Source organism: Physeter macrocephalus, chromosome 10, assembly GCF_002837175.3.
Source record: "Physeter macrocephalus isolate SW-GA chromosome 10, ASM283717v5, whole genome shotgun sequence".
Classification (NCBI taxonomy): domain Eukaryota; kingdom Metazoa; phylum Chordata; class Mammalia; order Artiodactyla; family Physeteridae; genus Physeter; species Physeter macrocephalus.
In genome coordinates, this window is record NC_041223.1 from 49,662,913 (window position 1) to 49,682,762 (window position 19,850).

The 19,850-nt window shown below is 34.0% G+C and overlaps 1 protein-coding gene across 2 annotated transcripts in view; it reads left to right on the plus strand.

The window, feature by feature from the left end:
• The window catches only part of REV3L (REV3 like, DNA directed polymerase zeta catalytic subunit), a 195,610-nt gene that overhangs the window by 80,201 nt on the left and 95,559 nt on the right, over window positions 1-19,850 (plus strand). Inside the window, exons 6-11 of one of the 2 annotated variants that reach the window (XM_024115548.3) lie at window positions 3,143-3,237; window positions 3,808-3,912; window positions 4,915-4,999; window positions 5,087-5,235; window positions 15,390-15,509; window positions 18,209-18,446. In XM_024115548.3, the coding sequence (XP_023971316.1) occupies window positions 3,143-3,237; window positions 3,808-3,912; window positions 4,915-4,999; window positions 5,087-5,235; window positions 15,390-15,509; window positions 18,209-18,446 (792 nt within the window). Of the gene's footprint in view, window positions 1-3,142; window positions 3,238-3,807; window positions 3,913-4,914; window positions 5,000-5,086; window positions 5,236-15,389; window positions 15,510-17,269; window positions 18,447-19,850 lie in introns of those variants that run through there. The other variant, XM_024115550.3, reaches the window with a different exon arrangement.

The following is a 19,850-nucleotide window of genomic DNA, read 5'->3' on the forward strand; positions in this document are numbered from 1 at the left end:
GGCTCCGGACACACAGGCTCAGCGGCCATGGCTCACGGGCCCAGCCACTCCGCGGCATGTGGGATCTTCCCAGACCGGGGCACGAACCCATGTCCCCTGCATCGGCAGGCGGACTCTCAACCACTGTGCCGCCAGGGAAGCCCTAAGCAGATATTTTTTAATGTAAAGTGCAAAGTAGAAAGTGTTTAGTTAAATGACTTTATTTTTTATTTCAAGGTAAGAAAATGTGAATTTATTAATCAGTTGAAGATAAACTGTCAAAAATATTTGTTTAGAGCTTAATTTATATAGTTTAAGATCTTAATATGTTCTTTACAGAATTTCCATATTATAGATTTACTTGGGCTTTTTAAGACCTAAAATTAAGAGAGAATCTCATTAAATAATGATTGAAATACATTGTTTTATGACTGGAATGTTATACCAGAATGAGACTTCAAAGTCTTCAAATGGACAGTGACTTGCTTTACGTCTAGATTCAGTTAACATGTATCAGGACTTTTTGGTAAAAGTTGTATATGTACACATACATATGTACTTCTAGGTTCCTTCTCAGATACAGCAGAATTGTTTTTATAATTGTGTTGAAGTGGTATCAACTTTAGAGAGAGCATTATTTACCACATCAAATTCAATTTCTAATCAGTCCAGAGCAAAGTGACTGACAAACTATTTACTGTCTCATTTTTATGCCTGTGATACAGTTCCTCTATTTCTCTAAAATTGGAGCAAATCAACTTAACCCAAGGATTTTACCTACTCACTAGATCCTGTGGTTTTCAAAGTTCTACATTGAGTAACCTGTTTTTTGCATGATCAATTCAAGTCCAGGTTTATTTTTATTTGAAGCCTTTTTGAACAAACATCTTTCTGGTTAGGTCATAAGACTATATATAGTAAAGCTTCACTGCTTATGAGTTAGTTTGGAGAAGCTCTCTGTATTATAATGAAAAGTTTGAATCATTACTTTGAAGAGCAAAGATAAGAAAAGGCAAACTAGTGAAACTAGACAAGGTATTCAGAATTAGAATTTATAATAAATGTAGGCTAGCTGTATATTTTTCTCCCAAGTTTTTAGGATTCTTATGTCAAACATGAAAATCCATAATTTCATCAAATACAGATAACATAATGTCAAACATTTTTGCCAAATCAGTGCTCTTAAATTTTATTAGTCTCATTTTTATCCCCAGTACTAGCACCTTCCTCTGGGTACCTTTATTTGTTTGGTTTTTTTTAACCCAAAAGTATTTTATATCCCTTCACAAACATTATTTCAAGGGCTATAACAAATAGAGAGCAACAAACTCATAATGAGATAAGAGTGCTGAGTTAGCAGCTGTACCAACCTTACCTGCTAGCTCGTTGTAAATTACCGCATATCATGGACCTTCAAGGTCATTTGCCAGAGTGTGGAATTCACAAAAGTTGAGTCTACTGCAGTAATCTCAACCTTGCTGTCCATCAGAATGATCTGAAGAGATTTTTAAAATCGTAGATGTCTGATCTCAGTGATTGTAATTACTGACTGTAATTGTCTGTTTTGTTAAGCTATGAACAGAAATGTTCAGAGGGGCATGGCTTTCTAAATACCATTGTATTGCTTATCTACCTTTCATGACTAAAATGAATGGTCTACATGTATTTGCTGACTCAGTTTTTTTACTCACACTTTTTCTGTTTACTGGAAACAAATTTTTAATTCTGAAAACTATTTCCTTTCCCTAGGAACTCCTCCTATACTGAATGTCTGAAGTAGGCAAGAAATAGTTGTAAATTTCTACTATGAGATTGCATTTTTTAATGTTATTGTTTCCCTCCTTTGTCACAAATATTCTACTCCTGGAAAATTCACCCTTGAAATGTGTAATACAGTGCTTCCAAAAGTGTGAAACTTTTTAGTATAAAGGAGAAAACTGTTGGCCAAAAACTATTTTATCTGGTACTTTAATTCATGGCATAACTGATGTTGTTAAATTATATGAGTAAAGAAAACAAGCTATATTGAGAATTTTTCTGAAAGTTAAAGGGATGGATATATTGTGATAGGTTGACTAATATGTCCCCTCTCTATCAATGGTAAAAAGATATATGTGTGTGTTGTGTCTATACATATATATAAATAGTAAAAGTTCTGTGGTTTAACAAATTAATCTCTAATATTCCATCAAAATTTCTATTCAAGCACCCATTCCTTAGGTATAGACAATGGAAAATGAGGTTTTGTGAATGTTTCTCGTAAAACTTTTTTAAATGTTTCAAATATTAATGAAATCTTCTATCACACTTTCTAGTAAAAGTTCTCTCCTTTTCATTTGGTGTCCCTATTGGTAGGAGATATGAATTTTGGAATGGATAAACTGGGATCCATACTAGTTGTCTTATGTTTGTTCTGTCAAGCAGGGACATTTATATGGTGTCATCTGAAATCTTTCATGTGGCTCTGATGAAAAACAAAAATGCTTTTGAGTCAAAGAGCATTAGTGGGGGATAGTTCTCTGTAGTTCTCATAAAAAGTAATGACCTCATGGTGTCACCTCTTTTCCTAGCTGTGATCCCACTATTGGACTCGTGTGGTTTCTCAATTCTATAGTTATGGAAAATTTTTAAACATTCCCCAGCTCAGCAGTAGTTGAGGGCAGGGAGAACAGTATCATTTGCCCACTTTTCAGTATGTTCACCTCCCCTCATCTCTTGTTTTATATATATATTCCCTCCTCATTTTTAAAAACCATCTATGATTGCTGAGATAGATGCCTCTGGGCAAATAATTGCATGTGTGTATGGTTTTTGATGCATCCCCTCTGTTGTCCCTCTGTTATCTTGTCGCATCCTGCCCTAGATGTGACCCACATGCTGAAACATTGTACATTCCTTTTCTATAAAATATAATGAACCAAAATATAAAATAGACTCCAAAAGTATCTTAATGGAGTTGTCAAATTTGTGTTTCTCTTCCTGTTTTTCATTTCTTTGTATATACACACAGAGTATCAATTATGTCATGAATAATTGTGGATTAATATAATATCACTGGCTTTTCTGGTTACCACGTAAACATGAAAAATTGTTAAGTAATAAAACTCTTAAGAAAATTTTCTCTTACATAATTATTGTGTCTTTTGATACTTCTTTAATACAGCTCTTTAATACTGGAAGGTGTTGAACCACAGAGTACTTGTGAATTAGAAGTGGATGCTGTAGCTGCTGATATCTTAAATCGGTTGGACATTGAAGGTATATACACAGTTATTCTTAATATATGTTTTTATTTTTAAAAATCCATGACCAAAGGATGGAAAAAGTAGGGAAGAAAACATTACTAGGGAAGTGAAATTATTTAAAGAAGGAGGATGTAAAATGTGATGAAGATTTTTTTCTGTACCTCTGATGAGATAGTCATTATTTTTTCATTTATGCTTTCATTCATATGAGTTTGTTTGCATAGACGTGAACCTAAAGTAAGTGTGACACTAAATAAATTAGCCATTATAAAAGAATTTACTATGCTCTGCCTTTTAATTTTTTTATTTCCAGGTTATATACCAGGGAGGAGACTTTTAGGTCTGCTGGCTATCATCAAATGTTTGAATCTTATTCACTTGCTGTGTTTTTGGGAACTAGTAGGAAAACTAAAAAAGGAGTAATATAGTAAATATAGATTGGGATAATTTGTCTGTTTTATTACACAGAGTAGGTAATTGTTTTTCTTAGAAGACAGTATTTTTTTAAGTATGGATTTCGTTTTTTTAAGCAAGTATTTTTCACTTTGACCCTTGTAATATTGAAGTATTATTATGATTACAGCTCAAATTGGTGGAAACCCTGGTCTACAGGCCATATGGGAAGATGAAAAGCAACGGCGAAGAAACAAAAATGAAACTTCTCAAATTAGTCAACCCGAATCACAAGGTGTAAATGATTTTCTTTTAACTGGATATTTTAATGGAAAAGTTTAAGCCATTGAGTTTTTACGTTGACATTAGATTTTGCTTTTCAAACTACCTTTAAATTTTCTGTATATATTTTCCCTATGCTCATTGCTCTGAACCATAATTCTGTACCTCCAAAGTGTCACTCATTGTCTCTCTTCGCATGAGAAATTGACATCTTCATTGGCCTTGGTTTTCACTGGTAGTACCTTTTTCTTCTTTTTCATTCTGTGGTATGTTTTAACCTCTTGTATTTCCAAATGAGCTATAGAATACTTACAGAAGAGCATGAATCCCAACTTAGAAACACTTCGTTTAATTCATTACGCTTTGAAAATGTCACCCATGAAATTCTGCCCCCATGTTATTTTCTGGGTATGTCATATAAATTCTGACTTTGATTACCTTGTACATCTCTGAAGAAAATACTCATTTTATTTTTTGCTAAACCTTGCTATATTCAAAAAGAATTTGAAGGGGCTTAAGTAATGCCATGGATACAACAAAAATTTTTAAATAAAGGTAAAAGAATAGAAGACATAATTCAAAAGACAAATGTATTTGAAATACAGTAGTAAGCCTGTACTGAAGTCCAGTTAAAATTTGTATTATAATCTCTTGGACACTAAAAATCCTTTGATAAGTTTTGAATGCCTTTAATGCCTTTTAAAATAGAAATATTTTATAAAGGGAAAATGTCTAGGTTCAATGTGTATGATACATTTATAGGTAGAAAATAATGTTTTTCTCTTTTAGATTTAAGTTATAGAACTTAATCTCAGAGTGACTTTAAGTGCTTAATTTCATAGCTTCAGTAACAACCATTTCTCTTTTGTTTGGTTTATAATAGGACTACTTTTAGGTGGTGTTATATGTGTCAAGGATAGGAAATTGCTACCATTTTAAAAGCTCTTCTAGGAAAAAGGAAAATATTTCATTCATTTGCTATCTACATTTTTTAATGCACTTTTAAAATTCAAAGATCGCAGGTTTGTGCCAGCAACAGAAAGTGAAAAAAAATTTCAGAAGAGACTTCAGGAAATTCTCAAACAGAATGATTTCTCTGTGTAAGTGGTTATTTATTATAGATCTCAGAAATAATTTTATTACTTTGATATATAGTTTGTTACAAAGAATATGTTTTAATTAAGCAGAACATTATCAGGATCTGTGGACTACAGCGATGGATCCCAGGAGTTCTCTGCTGAATTAACATTGCACCCTGAGGTTCTGTCTCCTGAAATTCCTCACTGTACACCGGCTAATATGGTAGAAGTCCACAAAGACACAGAGTTGAGCAAAGGTGAGGTTTTCTTTCAAGTGTACAGAAAATATCATAACAGATATCCTGTGTATCTAGCACTGATTTATTAGTATTTGGTTGAGTTAGCTAATTTTTTTCCCTAAGAAGTAAACATCATTGATGTAGCAAAGACCTCTCTCCCATTCTTTTACCTTTTCTTCATCTCTAGAGGTAAGCACTATTCTGAAGTTGGTACAAACTGTTACAATATATGATTTTGTATTTTCTTATATATGTATGTCCAAAACATATACTATTATTTTAGGTTTTAGATTTTACATAAATGGTGTCCTACTTGGCGTAGATGAAGCAACTTGCTTTTTTCATTCAACATTATGTTTTTTAACAACTTAATTGGGGTATAATTTATATAACATAAAATTCACTCATTTTAAGTGTATAATTCAGTGATTTATAGTAAGTTTACAGAGTTGTACTGACATCTCCATAATTCAATTTTAGAATAGTTCCTTCTCCTCAAAAGATTCTTTGTGTCCATTTGCAGTCACACCTCCAACCCCAAGTAACCACTCATCTACTTCCTTGTTTCTCAAGATTTGCCTTTTCTGGATATGTCATGCAAATGAAATCATACAAAATGTGATCTTTTGTGCCTTGCTTCTTTCACTTAGCATAATGTTTTCAGGCTCATCCATATTGGAGTATCTCTATCAGTATTTCATTCCATTTTATTGCCTAGTAGTATTGCATTCTACTGATATATTTTATTGACTAATTCATCAGTTGATGAAAATTTGAGTTGTTTTCACTTTTTGGCCCTTAAGAATAATGCTGCTCTGAACATTTATGTCTTTGTATGGGTATATATTTTCATTTTTCTTGAGTAGATACCAAGGAAGAGAATTGCTGAATTGTTTGATAAATTTGTGTTTAATTTTTAATAAATTGCCAAACTGTTTTCCAAAGTGACTTCACTGTTTTACATTCCCACCAGCAGTATATGAGGGTGTCAGAAACCCCACGTTCTCACTAACACTTGTTATTATCTGTCTTTTTTTATATAGCCATCCTACTATGTGTGAAACGGCATCTCATTATGGTTTAATCATCATATCCCTCATTAATAATGATGTTGAGTATCTTTTGTGTCAGCAGTAATAACTGTGAAATCTATCCTTGTTCTTACATGTTTCTAGGTCATTCATTTTAGCTGCTGATTAGCATTCTTTTGTAAGACTAAACAAGTATTTCTATTCTCTACAACTATTAGATGGTTTTCACTTTTGCACTGTTAACAGTGTTACGTCTGTCACCTTGTGGCCATGTGCAAGAGTTTCTCTACAGAAGACATACAGAAGTGTAATTTGCCAGGTCCTAGCGTGTATGTATTATACTCTACCTAGATAGCGTCTATTCTAACAGGGTTTTTGTAATACAGTTAGCTTATACATGATTGGTAAATAAGAGAATAATGAAAGTTTTACTTAGAAGTCACGTTTCGCATAAAATTTTTCTAGGCAAGGGGAGCCAGAATAGGAGGAGTAGAATTGCAGCCTTCAGTAGGAAAGGAAAAGCCCTCTTTTCACTGCTGCATTGGCAGCAGGGGCTCTTTTGACTGTATTAAACAACAGCTAGAAATGAGCACCTACACCCACCCAGGGCTTCCTCCTTCCCTAGAGTTGCATCCTAGCATTGTGCTCTCTGACTCATGGCAGGTTTCACCCTCTCCTCAGTACTTTAATGGCAGCTTTCTGGCTCAGAGCTCTACTTCCATTTGCTTTGTCTTAGCATCTGCCAGCCCCATCCTAATCGAAATGTACCCAGAATTTCCATACTGTTATTTTCTGTGCATTTTTAATATCTGCTGTGACAGCCTCCAGCCACACTGAGCTGCCTGCCTGACTGAGCGTTTATTTCCTCAGGTACCAATTATTGATTTTGTTAGTGTTCTCATTACAGAGTTGCATAAGTTTTGTCTTAGCCTTTTATTTTCCTTATAAGCTCAATTTTAGGGCTTAATTTTTCAGATTTTGAGGTATGTTAACAATAAAACTATCACATTTGGTAGTAAAGCCAGTATTTCAAAGTTGCTCTATAAAATGTACCTAAGTTTATATTCCCACGATGTGTTAGAGCTTATACCTCCCTACATCCTCAACAATATTTGATAGTATAAGATGTAAAAATTTTTTGCCATTCTCATTCTTTGAAATCTAAATCTCCTTAGTTTAATCTTCATTTCCTGATTACTAATAAGTTTGAGCATTTGGATCTCTATCTGAGAATTGCTTATTCATGTTCTTTGCTCATTTTCTATTGGATCTGTACTCTTTTTCTTACTAATTTGTAGGAATTCCTCATTTTCTGGATATCAAGCCTTTGTCAGTTATATTTATTGTAGAGATATTTTCTCCTCATCTAGAATTACACTTTAAAGTCTCCACAAAATTTTTTTTAGCTTTTTTAAAAATTTTCTTCCCTTTTGTTTTTTTTTTTTTAAAGTGTTTTACGTGTCTTCAATTTTAACCTTAAATGTAACAGTTTTTTTCCTTTACTGGTTGGTTTTTGTACCTGGTTTACAATTCCTTCCCTATCCGGATGTAATGAAAGTTTTCATCCTTAAGGTTTATGTGTGCTTACAGATTGGTTTTTCACATATAGGTCTTCAGTTCATCTGACATTTTACTTGTATATATAGTAAGGATCTTATTGTTATTTATTTTTCTAGATATAAAGAGCTAGTGGTTCCAACATATTTATTGAAAAGTTTTTTTTTCCACCGAATTCCCCAACCTCGGTTGTGTTCTCCCATGTTAATATCATACTGTTGTAATTACTGTTGCTTTTAGGTAATGATATATATCAGGAGCAGATCTTCCCTATTTAGCTTCAAAATTATCTTATTTACTCTTTTAATACATCTTTATTGGAGTATAATTGCTTTACCATGTTGTGTTAGTTTCTGCTGTACAACAAAGTGAATCAGTTATATGTATACATACATCCCCATAACCCCTCCCTCTTAAGCCTCCCTCCCACCCTCCCTATTCCACCCCTCTAGGTCGTCACAAAGCACCAAGATGATCTCCCTGTGCTATGCAGCGGCTTCCCACTAGCCATCTACAAAATTGTCGTATTTACCTCTTGATCTTTAAAAAAAGCTTTCCCATGTTAATTTTAAGGTCAGATTGTTTTGTTTCTGGGAAGAACCCGTTGAGATTTTATTGGAAATTTATTGAATTTATAGACCAATTTAGAAACATTTAAAATTTTTCTATATACCAAATTAGCTCATTTATGCACATGATATATTTCTCAGTTTATTTGGTCTTCTTTCATGTCTTTCAATAAAGTTCTGCAATTTTTCTGGTAAAGTTATTTTATATCTTTTATTAGATGTGTTCCAGGTGCCTTATAAATGTTGCAGTTTTAAGTTTAGCTTTCAAAAATTACATCTTCTAATTGCTGGTATTAGGAACTTCACTGACCTTGTGTGTCAGTCTTATATCCAGCAACTTTTATTAGTGCTAATAGCCTTTATGTCTTTTTGATTGGATTTTCTGTGTATAGAGTCATCGTCAGAAAATAATGTATTACTTCCCTTCCCATCCTTATACTTTTTCTTTTTTAATGTTTTAATGCAGTGCTTAAGAACTTAACGATAATATTAAGTAGATATGAAAAAAACGTTTTTCCTGGCTTTAAAGTGAATGCTTTTATATTTCATCATTAAGTATGAAATTTACTACAGGATATTGGTAGATAAACTTTAATCAGTTTATTATCTCTTCTGTTTCTTGCTTGTTAAGAAGTTTGGGTTTTTTTTAAATCATGAATGGATATTAAATTTTACCAAATTTTTTTTTCTGAAAATATTGACATAATCAGTTTTTCTTTTACTCTGTTAATATGGAGTTACATTAATAATGTTAATGTATCTAATGTTAAACTATCCTTGCACTCCTGAAATAAATCCTTCGTTGTCATAATGTGTGTTTTTTTAAATGTTGCTGTATCTACTTTGGTAATATTTTTTTTTCAGAATTTTAACTTTTTTTTTTTTTTTTCAGTAATTGAGAAAGATCCATACTTTGCCCCCATTAAATGCGTTGTGGAGCTTTTCATATTTTTCAACTCTCCTTTCAAGAATTTTTATTAGATTGATATAATCTATATCTTAGAGATTTGATAGATCTCATCTGTAAAACCATCCAGACCTATATAGATTTTTGTGGGTTGATTTTATGTGGCAGGGGTGGGGGGGTGGGAAGTAAAGGGAGTGGATTTTTTTTTTTTTTTTTTTTGCGGTACACGGGCCTCTCACTGTCGTGGCCTCTCCCGTTGCGGGGCACCGGCTCCGGACGCGCAGGCTCAGCGGCCACGGCTCACGGGCCCCGCCGCCCCGCGGCACCTGGGATCCTCCCCGACCTCCGCGGCATGTGGGATCTTCCTGGACCGGGGCACGAACACGTGTCCCCTGCATCGGCAGGCAGACGCGCAACCACTGTGCCACCAGGGAAGCCCCAAGGGAGTGGATTTTAAGCTATTAATTCAACTTCCTTAATTGTTACAGGTCTACTCAAGTTTTCTGTTTCTGTTTGAATCAGAGTTTATATCATATTTTTCCTAAGAAATTATCCATTTAATCTGATTTTTCCATATTTTTGGTATAAAGTTGTTCATAGTATTACTTTAACGTGCCTCTTTTACCTTTGGCACTTCCGCTTGTATTTCTAACATTGTTTATGCCTTCTATTTTGTTGTGATCATTCTTGCCAATATTCTCTATTTTTTTTTCTTTTTTAAAAAATTTTTATTGGAGTATATTTGATTTACAGTGTTATGTTAGTTTCAGGTGTACAGCAAAGTGTATCAGTTATACATATGTCTATTTTGTTATTAGTTTGAGAACCAACTTTGGTTTTCACTGATCTCATTTTTTTTGTTGTTTCGTGGTTTTTCTGTTCTTTCATTTTGACTAAACACTATTAGGCTAGCTATGTGTGTTAAAATATTTCTAGGATGTGTTAAAAATATTTCTTCCTGAAGCTTCTCTCTTTTAAAAACTTGAAAAACACTTAGTTTTAAGTCTGAATATCAGAAGCAGGGAAATAGAACTGTTTCCAATTAGCTTTCTTATGACTGCTTGCCATATTTTGCTATATAGTCTTTTTTTTTTTAAGATTATTGGGTTTTATTTTAAATTAATTTATTTATTTTTAGCTGCATTGGGTCTTTGTTGCTGCACGCGGGCTTTCTCTAGTTGTGTCAAGCGGGGGCTACTCTTCGTTGTGGTGCGCAGGCTTCTCATTGTGGTCGCTTCTCTTATTGCGGAGCACGGGCTCTAGGCGCGCGGGCTTCAGTAGTTTTGGGCACGTGGGCTCAGTAGTTGTGGCTTGTGAGCTCTAGAGCACAGCTCAGTAGTTGTGGCGCGTGGGCTTAGTTGCTCCGCGGCACGTGGGATCTTCCCAGACCAGGGCTCAAACCCATCTCCTCTGCGTTGGCAGACGGATTCTTCACCACTGCGCCACCAGGGAAGTCCTATATAGTCTTTTTTTCCCCCTACTATTATGTGCTTTTTATTCTCCCACTCCCTTTAATTAGATTATGAGATTCATTTTATCTTCTAAAAATTATTTAATCCCTCTGTACATTAGACCTTCTATAAAAATCACATGGCAAAAGACTTATATTTTTAAATCATGAATCAAAAGATATTGAGAGGGAGGGTGGGAGGGAGGGAGACGCAAGAGGGAAGAGATATGGGAATTTAAATTAATTAATTTATTTTTAGCTGCATTGGGTCTTTGTTGCTGCATGCGGGCTTTCTCTAGTTGTGTCAAGCGGGGGCTACTCTTCGTTGTGGTGCGCAGGCTTCTCATTGTGGTCGCTTCTCTTATTGCGGGGCACGGGCTCTAGGCGCGCAGGCTCAGTAGTTGTGGCACTCAGGCCTAGTTGATCTGTGGCATGTGGGATCTTCCCGGACCAGGGCTCGAACCTGTGTCCCCCGCATTGGCAGGCGGATTCTTAACCAGTGCGCTACCAGAGAAGTCCCTCATTTTTTTTGAGGGAGACGCAAGAGGGAAGAGATATGGGAACATATGTATATGTATAACTGATTCACTTTGTTGTAAAGGAGAAACTAACACACTATTGTAAAACAGTTATACTCCAATAAAGATGTTAAAAAAAAAGGATATTGAGAAATGTAAAGTTAATATAAAATGAATTATTTGAAATTTTTAAACTGTAGAGAATTTTATTATTCAAATCGGACAACTTGTCTTTTCTGTTCGTTTTATAAATTTTATTTTATTTTTTGTAAGTGGTGAAATTTTTATTTAAAAAAATTTTTTTTGAAGTATCGTTGATTCACTGTTGTGTACAATTTCTGCTGTACAGCAAAGTGACTCCATTATACATATATATATTCTTTATCATATTCTTTTCCATTATGTTTTACTACAGTATATTGAATATAGTTCCCTGTTCCATATAGTTGGACCTTGTTGTTTATCTATCCTATCTGTATATAATAGTTTGCATCTGCTAATCCCAAACTCTCAATCCTTCCCTTCTCCACTCCCCTCCCCTTTGGCAACCACAAGTCTCTGTGAATCTGTTTCTGTTTCGTAGGGAAGTTCATTTGTGTCATATTTTAGATTCCACATATAAGTGATAACATATGGTATTTGTCTTTCTCTTTATGACTTACTTTGCTCAGTATGATAATCTCTTCATCCATGTTGCTGAAAATAGCCTTATTTCATTCTTTTTAATGGCTGAGTAATATTCCATTGTATAAATATACCACATCTTCTTTATCCATTCATCTATCATTGGACATTTAGGTTGTTTCCATGTCTTGTCTGTTGTGAATAGTGCTTCTATGAACATAGGGGTGCAGGTATCTTTTTGAATTATAGTTTTGTCTGGGTATGTGCCCAAGAATGGCATTGCTGGATCATAGGGCAGCTCTGTTTTTGGTTTTTTAAGGACCTTCATACTGTTTTCTATAGTGGCTGTACCAACTTAACATTCCCACCAACAGTGTCAGAGGGTTCCCTTTTCTACGCACCCTCTCCAGCATTTGTTATTTGTAGTCTTATTAATGATGGCCATTCTCACTGGTGTGAGGTTATACCTCATTGTAGTTTTGATTTGCATTTCTCTAATAATTAGCAATGATGAGCATCTTTCATGTGCCTAATGGCCATCTATATGTATTCTTTGGAGAATTGTCTGTTTAGGTCTTCTGCCCATTTTTTCAATTGGGATGTTTGTTTTTTTGTTATTGAATTGTAGGAGCTGTTTGTATATTTTGGAAATTAAGCCCTTGTCGGTCGCATGATTTGCAAATATTTTCTCCCATTCTGTGGGTTTGTTTATGGTTTCCTTTGCTGTGCAAAAGCTTATACATTTGATTAGGACCCATTTGTTTATTTTTGTTTTTATTTCTGTTGCCTTGGGAGGCTGTCCTAAGAAAACTGGTACAATTTATGTCAGAGAATGTTTTACCTATCTTCTCTTCTAGGAGTTTTATGATGTCTTCTCTTATATTTAAGTCTTTAAGCCATTTTGAGTTTATTTTTGTGCATGGTATGAGGGTGTTTTCTAGTTTCATTGATTTACTTGCAGCTGTCCAACTTTTCCAACACCACTTGCTGAAGAGACTATCTTTTCCCCATTGTATATTCTTACCTCCTTTGTTGAAGATTAATTGTCAGTACATGTGTGGGTTTATTTCTGGGCTCTCTATTCTTTTCCATTGATCTATATGTCTGTTTTTGTGCCAGTACTATGCTTTTTTTCTTTTTTTTAATAAATTTATTTGGCTGTGTTGGGTCTTCATTTCTGTGCGAGGGCTTTCTGTAGTTGTGGCGAGCGGGGGCCACTCTTCATCGCAGTGTGCGGGCCTCTCACTATCGCAGCCTCTCGTTGCGGAGCACAGGCTCCAGACGCGCAGGCTCAGTAGTTGTGGCTCACGGGCCCAGGTGCTCCGCAGCATGTGGGATCTTCCCAGACCAGGGCTCGAACCCGTGTCCCCTGCATTGGCAGGCAGATTCTCAACCACTGCGCCACAGGGAAGCCCCTATGCTGTTTTGATTACTGTAATTTTGTAATATTGTCAGAAGTCTGGAAGGGTTATGCCTCCTGCTTTGTTCTTTTTCCTCAGGATTGTTTTGGCAATTCTGGGTCTCTTATGATTCCATATAAATTTTAGAAATATTTATTCTAGTTCTGTGAAAAATGTCATGGGTGTTTTGATGGGTATTGCCTTAAATATGTATATTGCTTTGGGTAGTATAGCCATTTTAACAATATTAATTTTTCCAATCCAGGAGCATGGGATATCTTTCCATTTCTTTAAATCATCTTCAGTCTCCTTTATTAATGTTTTGTATCAATAGTTCTCAGCATATAAGTCTTTAACCTCCTTGGTGATGTTTATTCCTAAGTATTTTAATTTTTTTTGATGTGATTTTAAAAGGGATTGTTTGTTTTACATTCCCTTTCTGGTATTTCATTGTTAGTGTAAAGAAATGCAACCAATTTCTGTATGTTAATCTTGTATCCTGCTACCTTGTATTCATTTATCAGTTCTAGTAGTTTTTGTGTGGAGTCTTTAGGGTTTTCTACATATACTATCATGTCACCTGCATATAATGACAATTTTACCTCTTCCCTATGAATTTGAATACCTTTTATTTCTTTTTCTTGTAAGATTGCTGTTGCTAGGGCTTCCAATACTATGTTGAATAGAAATGTTGAGAGTGGGCATCCTTGTCTTGTTCCATATTTTAGCAGGAAGGCTTTCAGCTTTTCATCATTGAGTATTATATTGGCTGTGGGTTTGTCATAAATAGCTTTTGTTATGTTGAGGTATGTTCCCTCTATACCCACTTTTGTAAGGGTTTTTATCATGAATGGATGTTGAATTTTATCAGACTTTTTCTGCATCTATTGAAATGATTATGTGATTTTTGTCTTTTCTTTTGTTGATGTGGTATATCACATTGATTGATTTGCATATGTTGAACCATCCTTTTGACCTTGGGATGAATCCAATTTGGATGGTGTATGATCTTTTTACGTGTTGTTGGATGCAGTTTGTTAATATTTTATTGAGAATTTTTGCATCTATATTCATCAAAGATACTGGCCTGTAATTTTCTTTTTTGGGTAGTGTCTTTGTCTAGTTTTGGTATCAGGGTGATGGTGGTTTCAGAGATTGTCTTTGGGAGTATTCCTTCCTCTTTAATCTTTTGGAAGAGTTTGAGAAGGATTGGTATATGTTCTTTGTGCGTTTGGTAGAATTCACCTGTGAACATCTGGTTCTGGACTTTTGTTTGCAGGGAGTTTTTTTATTACAGATTCTGTTTCACTTCTAGTGATCAGATGATCTGTTCAAGTTATCTGTTTCTTCTTGTTTCAGATTTGAAGGGCTGTATGTTTCTAGAAGGTTGTCCATTTCTTCTAGGTTTTATAATTGTTCATAGTACTGTCTTATGGTTTTTTGTATTTCTGCAGTATCAGTTGTGATTTCTCCTCTTTGATTTCTTATTTTGTTTATTTGGGTCTTCTCTCTTTTTTCTTGGTAAGCCTGGCCAGAGGTTTGTCAATTTTGTTTACGCTTTCAAAAGATCAGCTCTTGGTTTTATTGATTTTTTTCTATTTTTTTAAATCTCTATTTTATTTATTTCCTCTCTGATCTTTATTATCTCCTTCCTTCTGCTGACTTTAGGTTTTGTTTGTTCTTTTGCTAATTATTCTAGGTGATGTGTTAGATTGTTTATTTGAGCTTTTTCTTTTTTCTTAAAGAAGGCCTGTATCACTATGAACTTCCCTCTAAGAACTCGTTTTACAAATTTTAATGTACATTGATTTTTATCAGAGTAATATAACTGTACATACTAGGTAGGATTTAGAGGCTAAAGAGATTGTAAATATTTAGTGATTCACAGTTTCAGGGTTTTTTGTTTTTGTTTTTTTAATTTCTGTGTGTGACTGGTTAGATATTCCTGTGGCTTTCATTAAGTTTTATTATGGTTTTATTTAGCATATGTCAGTAACACTTCAAAATTTTAAATGGGTTTACATTGTAATGTTTCCTAATTTACACAAATTCTAAACAGTAAATTTCAGATTTAGGTCATTTACTTTAATGTTTTTGTATTCTTTGTACTCTTAAGGTCATATTAGACACAAGGTGGAGGAAGCTCTTATTAATGAAGAAGCAATTTTGAACCTCATGGAAAACAGTCAGACTTTTCAGCCTTTGACCCAAAGACTGAGTGAGTCACCAGCTTTCTGTAAGTAACAATTGTGCCATAAATTTTCAGTGCCTTATATCAACAAAAGTGCGTATGTCAGGTGGTATTTTTTTCTTTGATTTGAAGAGGTTAATATTGCATGTTTGATAAATTCTTACTCAGTATAAAAATGAAATCTTGCATTACGAGATGTAGTAGCTTCTTTTTTGTTTTCTGCACAGCTTTTTCTGAAAATAGTTGTGAAAGAAAATAATTCTCCCTTTTTTTTTTTTTTAACTTTGGAAGAAAACCATATTGCTTTAAGGGGAAATATGCTTATTTTGAATTACAATTCTCCAAAGTTAACATTAATAAAATACCATAATTGATTCTTTCTTGGTAAGTATCAGGAATTTCCCTGGACAATTCCTTTCGAGCTGTTAATTTTTGACTAGCATGTAGAACATGACAGTTATTTCTGAGTATCTTTGCATCTCCATAAATGCATTTTCATTAATATGATAAACCATTTGCTAGATTTCATTTCAATAATTTAGTCTAAATTACTGACATTTTTCAGAAATTTATTTAAATTTTCATTGCAAAAAGTGAGTTATTGAACTTCATGCCTTTGCTTTGCTTGGTATAGTGATTTTATGCTTCTTGCTCACTTTCTGTTTTTCCATTCTTACTGTATCAAATGAGGTATAGCATCAAATGTTATCCTACCTCTCTACAGTGTCTTCTCTCTGTTATTTACATTTTCATTTGAGTGGAAGATTAATTGAATGACTAGGGACAGTAACAAAATTATTGTACACAGTCATATTTCAAGAACATTTTCTATGGAGGTAGGTAGCTTTTTTCTTTTTTAAATGAATGACATGACATACGTAGAAAGAAATGATCCAAAGACCACATTTAAAAATTAATTTGAAGTTTATAATCTAAAATGTTTTATTTCTCTGTCTGAGTAAATAAATATGTATATACCTAAATTATATTTTAGTTATAAAAAAACAAAGAAATTGAAAAAGAGGAGAGACATATCCTTATTTCATTATATTAGGCAAATATAATGTATCACCAGCTGATATAATTCCACCTTGCATAAGGTTACAAAAAATGCAGTCTCAGTGTTAGAGATCTGAGAGTCAAATATCTGTAAATCGTTTGCCAATATTAACCATTTTTAAAGTATGAGGCAGGAAAAATTAACTGCAATTCTAGGTGTAAGAAATGGATTTTTGCCAAAATGGCTCTTATAAGCAAATATCTTCAATTTTGCCTTACAGTTAGTAGCCTTACAGTTGGTTACATGATTGAACCAGTTTGTTTAATGTCAACAAGAAAACCTGAAACTTAATAGTTTAGTAAATGGGGAATATATTATCTCATTTTACCGAGAAAAAGGTAGCATACTAGATTAGAACAAACCTCCATCTTTATGATCTTTTTTTTAACTAATAGCTTTTATTGGGATATAATTCACATATTGTAAAACTCACCTTCTAACATGTACAGTTCAGTGGTATTCATGCAATGATTTCCACTATCTAATTACAGGACTTTTTTTTTTTTTTCCAGGACATTTTTATCACCCTAAAAAGAAGCCCAATACCCATTAGTAGTCACTTCCCATTTTTCCTTCCTCTCAGCCTCTGGCAACCTCTAATCTATTTTCTCTTTTGTTGGATTTACCTATTTTCGGCATTTCATATAAACAGAATCATATAACCTTTTGTTTCTGTATTCTTTCACTTAGCATAATGTTTTCAAGATTCATTCATGTTGAGGTATATATCAGTATTGCATTCCTTTTTACTATTGAATAATGTTGCATCGTATGGATATATACCATATTTCATTTTTCCATCTTTCATTTGATGGATATTTGGGTTGTTTCCACTTTTTTGGCCATTGGGGTAATGCTGCTATGATTATTCATGTATAGGTTTTCGTGTGGACATATGTTTTCACTTCTCTTGGATACATACCTAGGAATGGAATTACTGGGTCCTCTGGTAACTCTGTGTTTAACCTTTTGAGGAACTGCCAAACTTTTTTTCCCCAAAGCAACTGCACCATTGTACAATTAGACCAGCAGTGTATGAGGGCTCCAATTTCTTCACATCCTTGTCAACACTTGTTATTATCTGTCTTTGATTTTAGCAACCCTAGTGCATATGATGGTGATACTTCAGTGGTGGTCTTCAAGGTTTTTAAGTAATGTTATTAATCACTTTTAAAGTTCTCTCGTGTTTTTCAGCTACAGGTTTTGTTTGACTGTCCTGTGAGCTAAATACAGCTTAAGAGAGGAATAAGGTGTTCACATTATCATTTTTAAGGCACTTCCTTAGCATTAATTCATATATTTATTGTATATTTTATGTTTAGTTTGATCACTTGTGATTATATTTGGTTTAGTGCTCCTCAACCTTGATTGTGCAGTAAGAGATTGAGCAGCTTGTTAACATGCAAATTCCTGGGCCCTACCTCAGAAATTCTAATTCAGTAGGTGTGAGATGGTGTCTGGGAATTTTCTTTTTAAGGACACAAAATCATTTGTAATGCAGGTGGTCCAAAGATTACACTTTAATGGAAGAACTACATCAATACATAAATCTTTGTACCAGCTGTATCCTTTCAGCATGTGCCAGCATCTGTGATTCTTGTTGTTTTATATGTAATTGATCTCAATTATTGAATTATTTAGAAAATTTAAGTTGTCTGTTGGTGATGCTTCACTTGTTTTATAGTGGACAGTAGTCCTGATGAGGCTCTGGTACATCTTCTTGCTGGTTTGGAAAATGATGGATATCAGGGGGGAAGAAATAGGATGCCATCATCATGTCGTTCCTTTGGAAACAGTAAAAATCCTCAAAATAGTGATGATGAAGAAAATGAACCACAGATTGAAAAAGAAGAAATGGAGCTTAGTTTAGTAATGTCTCAGAGATGGGACAGCAATATTGAAGAACATTGTGCCAAAAAGAGGTAACTTTTTAGTTATTTCAGTTTCTTTAATAACTTCCTTTGGTCATTATCATTGTTCTTTAATCAGAAATTATTTCTTACTATTATTCATAATAAAAAATACCTAATAAACTAAATTGACTTCTTTGAAATCTCTTTTAAATAGTGTGTAAACTTTATATTCCAAGCAAAATAAAATTTTGGTACATTTAAAAAGATTAAACGTAACCTTATTTTTTTCTATTACTAACAAGATATAATTGATATACACCACGGTATGAATTTTCGATGTACAGCATAATGGTTTGATTTACATATATTATGAAATGATCACCACAACAGATTTAGTTAACATCCATCATCTCATATATTTGCGCTCTCCTCATAAACCTAACTTAGAAGTCATCTGTCTATGTATACAGTAGTAATATGTGGGTCATAAATGGGGCAAAATAGAAGTGCCTCCTTATCTCAGAACTTGAGGAAAAAAGAATGCCCTTTGAGAGTTAAACTCTTATGGGTCGGAGCAACAAATATAGAGTCAGCTTGAAGACAAGGAATGGCTTCTAGGTCTGATTAGATCGAAGGAGTTAAATAGTAATGAATGAATGAGTGTCAGAAGCAGTCACTGATATTCTGTTCCATTTCTCAAAGAAAATGAGTAAGATGGCAGTGTGGTTTTCTTTTTGGTCTTTTTTTCCCCTTCTTTTTACATTTTAACCTTTTTTAAAAAGTATAGTTAATTTACAATGTTTTGTTAGTTTCAGGTGTATAGCAAAGTGATTCAGTTTTTTATATATATATTCTTTTTCAGATTCTTTTCCATTATAGATTATTATATTGAATAGAGTTCCCTGTGCTATACAGTAGGCCCTTATTGTTTATCTGTTTTACATAAAGTAGTGTGTATATGTTAATCCCAAATTCCTAATTTATCTCCCCTCCCCCCCACTGTCCCCTTTGGTACCATAAGTTTGTTTTCTATGTCTGTGAGTCTTTCTGTTTTGTAAATAAATTCATTCATATCATATTTTTTAAAATATTTATTTGTTTATTTCTGCATGGGGGGGTCTTAGTTGTGGCATGCAGACTTCTTAGTTATGGCATGCAGGATCTAGCTCCCTGACCAGGGATCAAACCTGGGCCCCCTGCATTTGGAGTATGGCGTCTTACCCACTGGACCACCAGGGAAGTCCCCATTTGTATCATATTTTAGATTCCACATGTAAGTGATATTATATGATATTTGTCTTTCTCTGTCTGACTTAGTCCATCCATGGTGCTGCAAATGGCATTATTTCATTCTTTTTTATGGCTGAGTAATATATATATATATATATATATATATCCCACATCTTCTTTCTCCATTCATCTGTCGATTGACACTTAGGTGGCTTCCATTGTCTTGGCTATTCTGAATGTGCT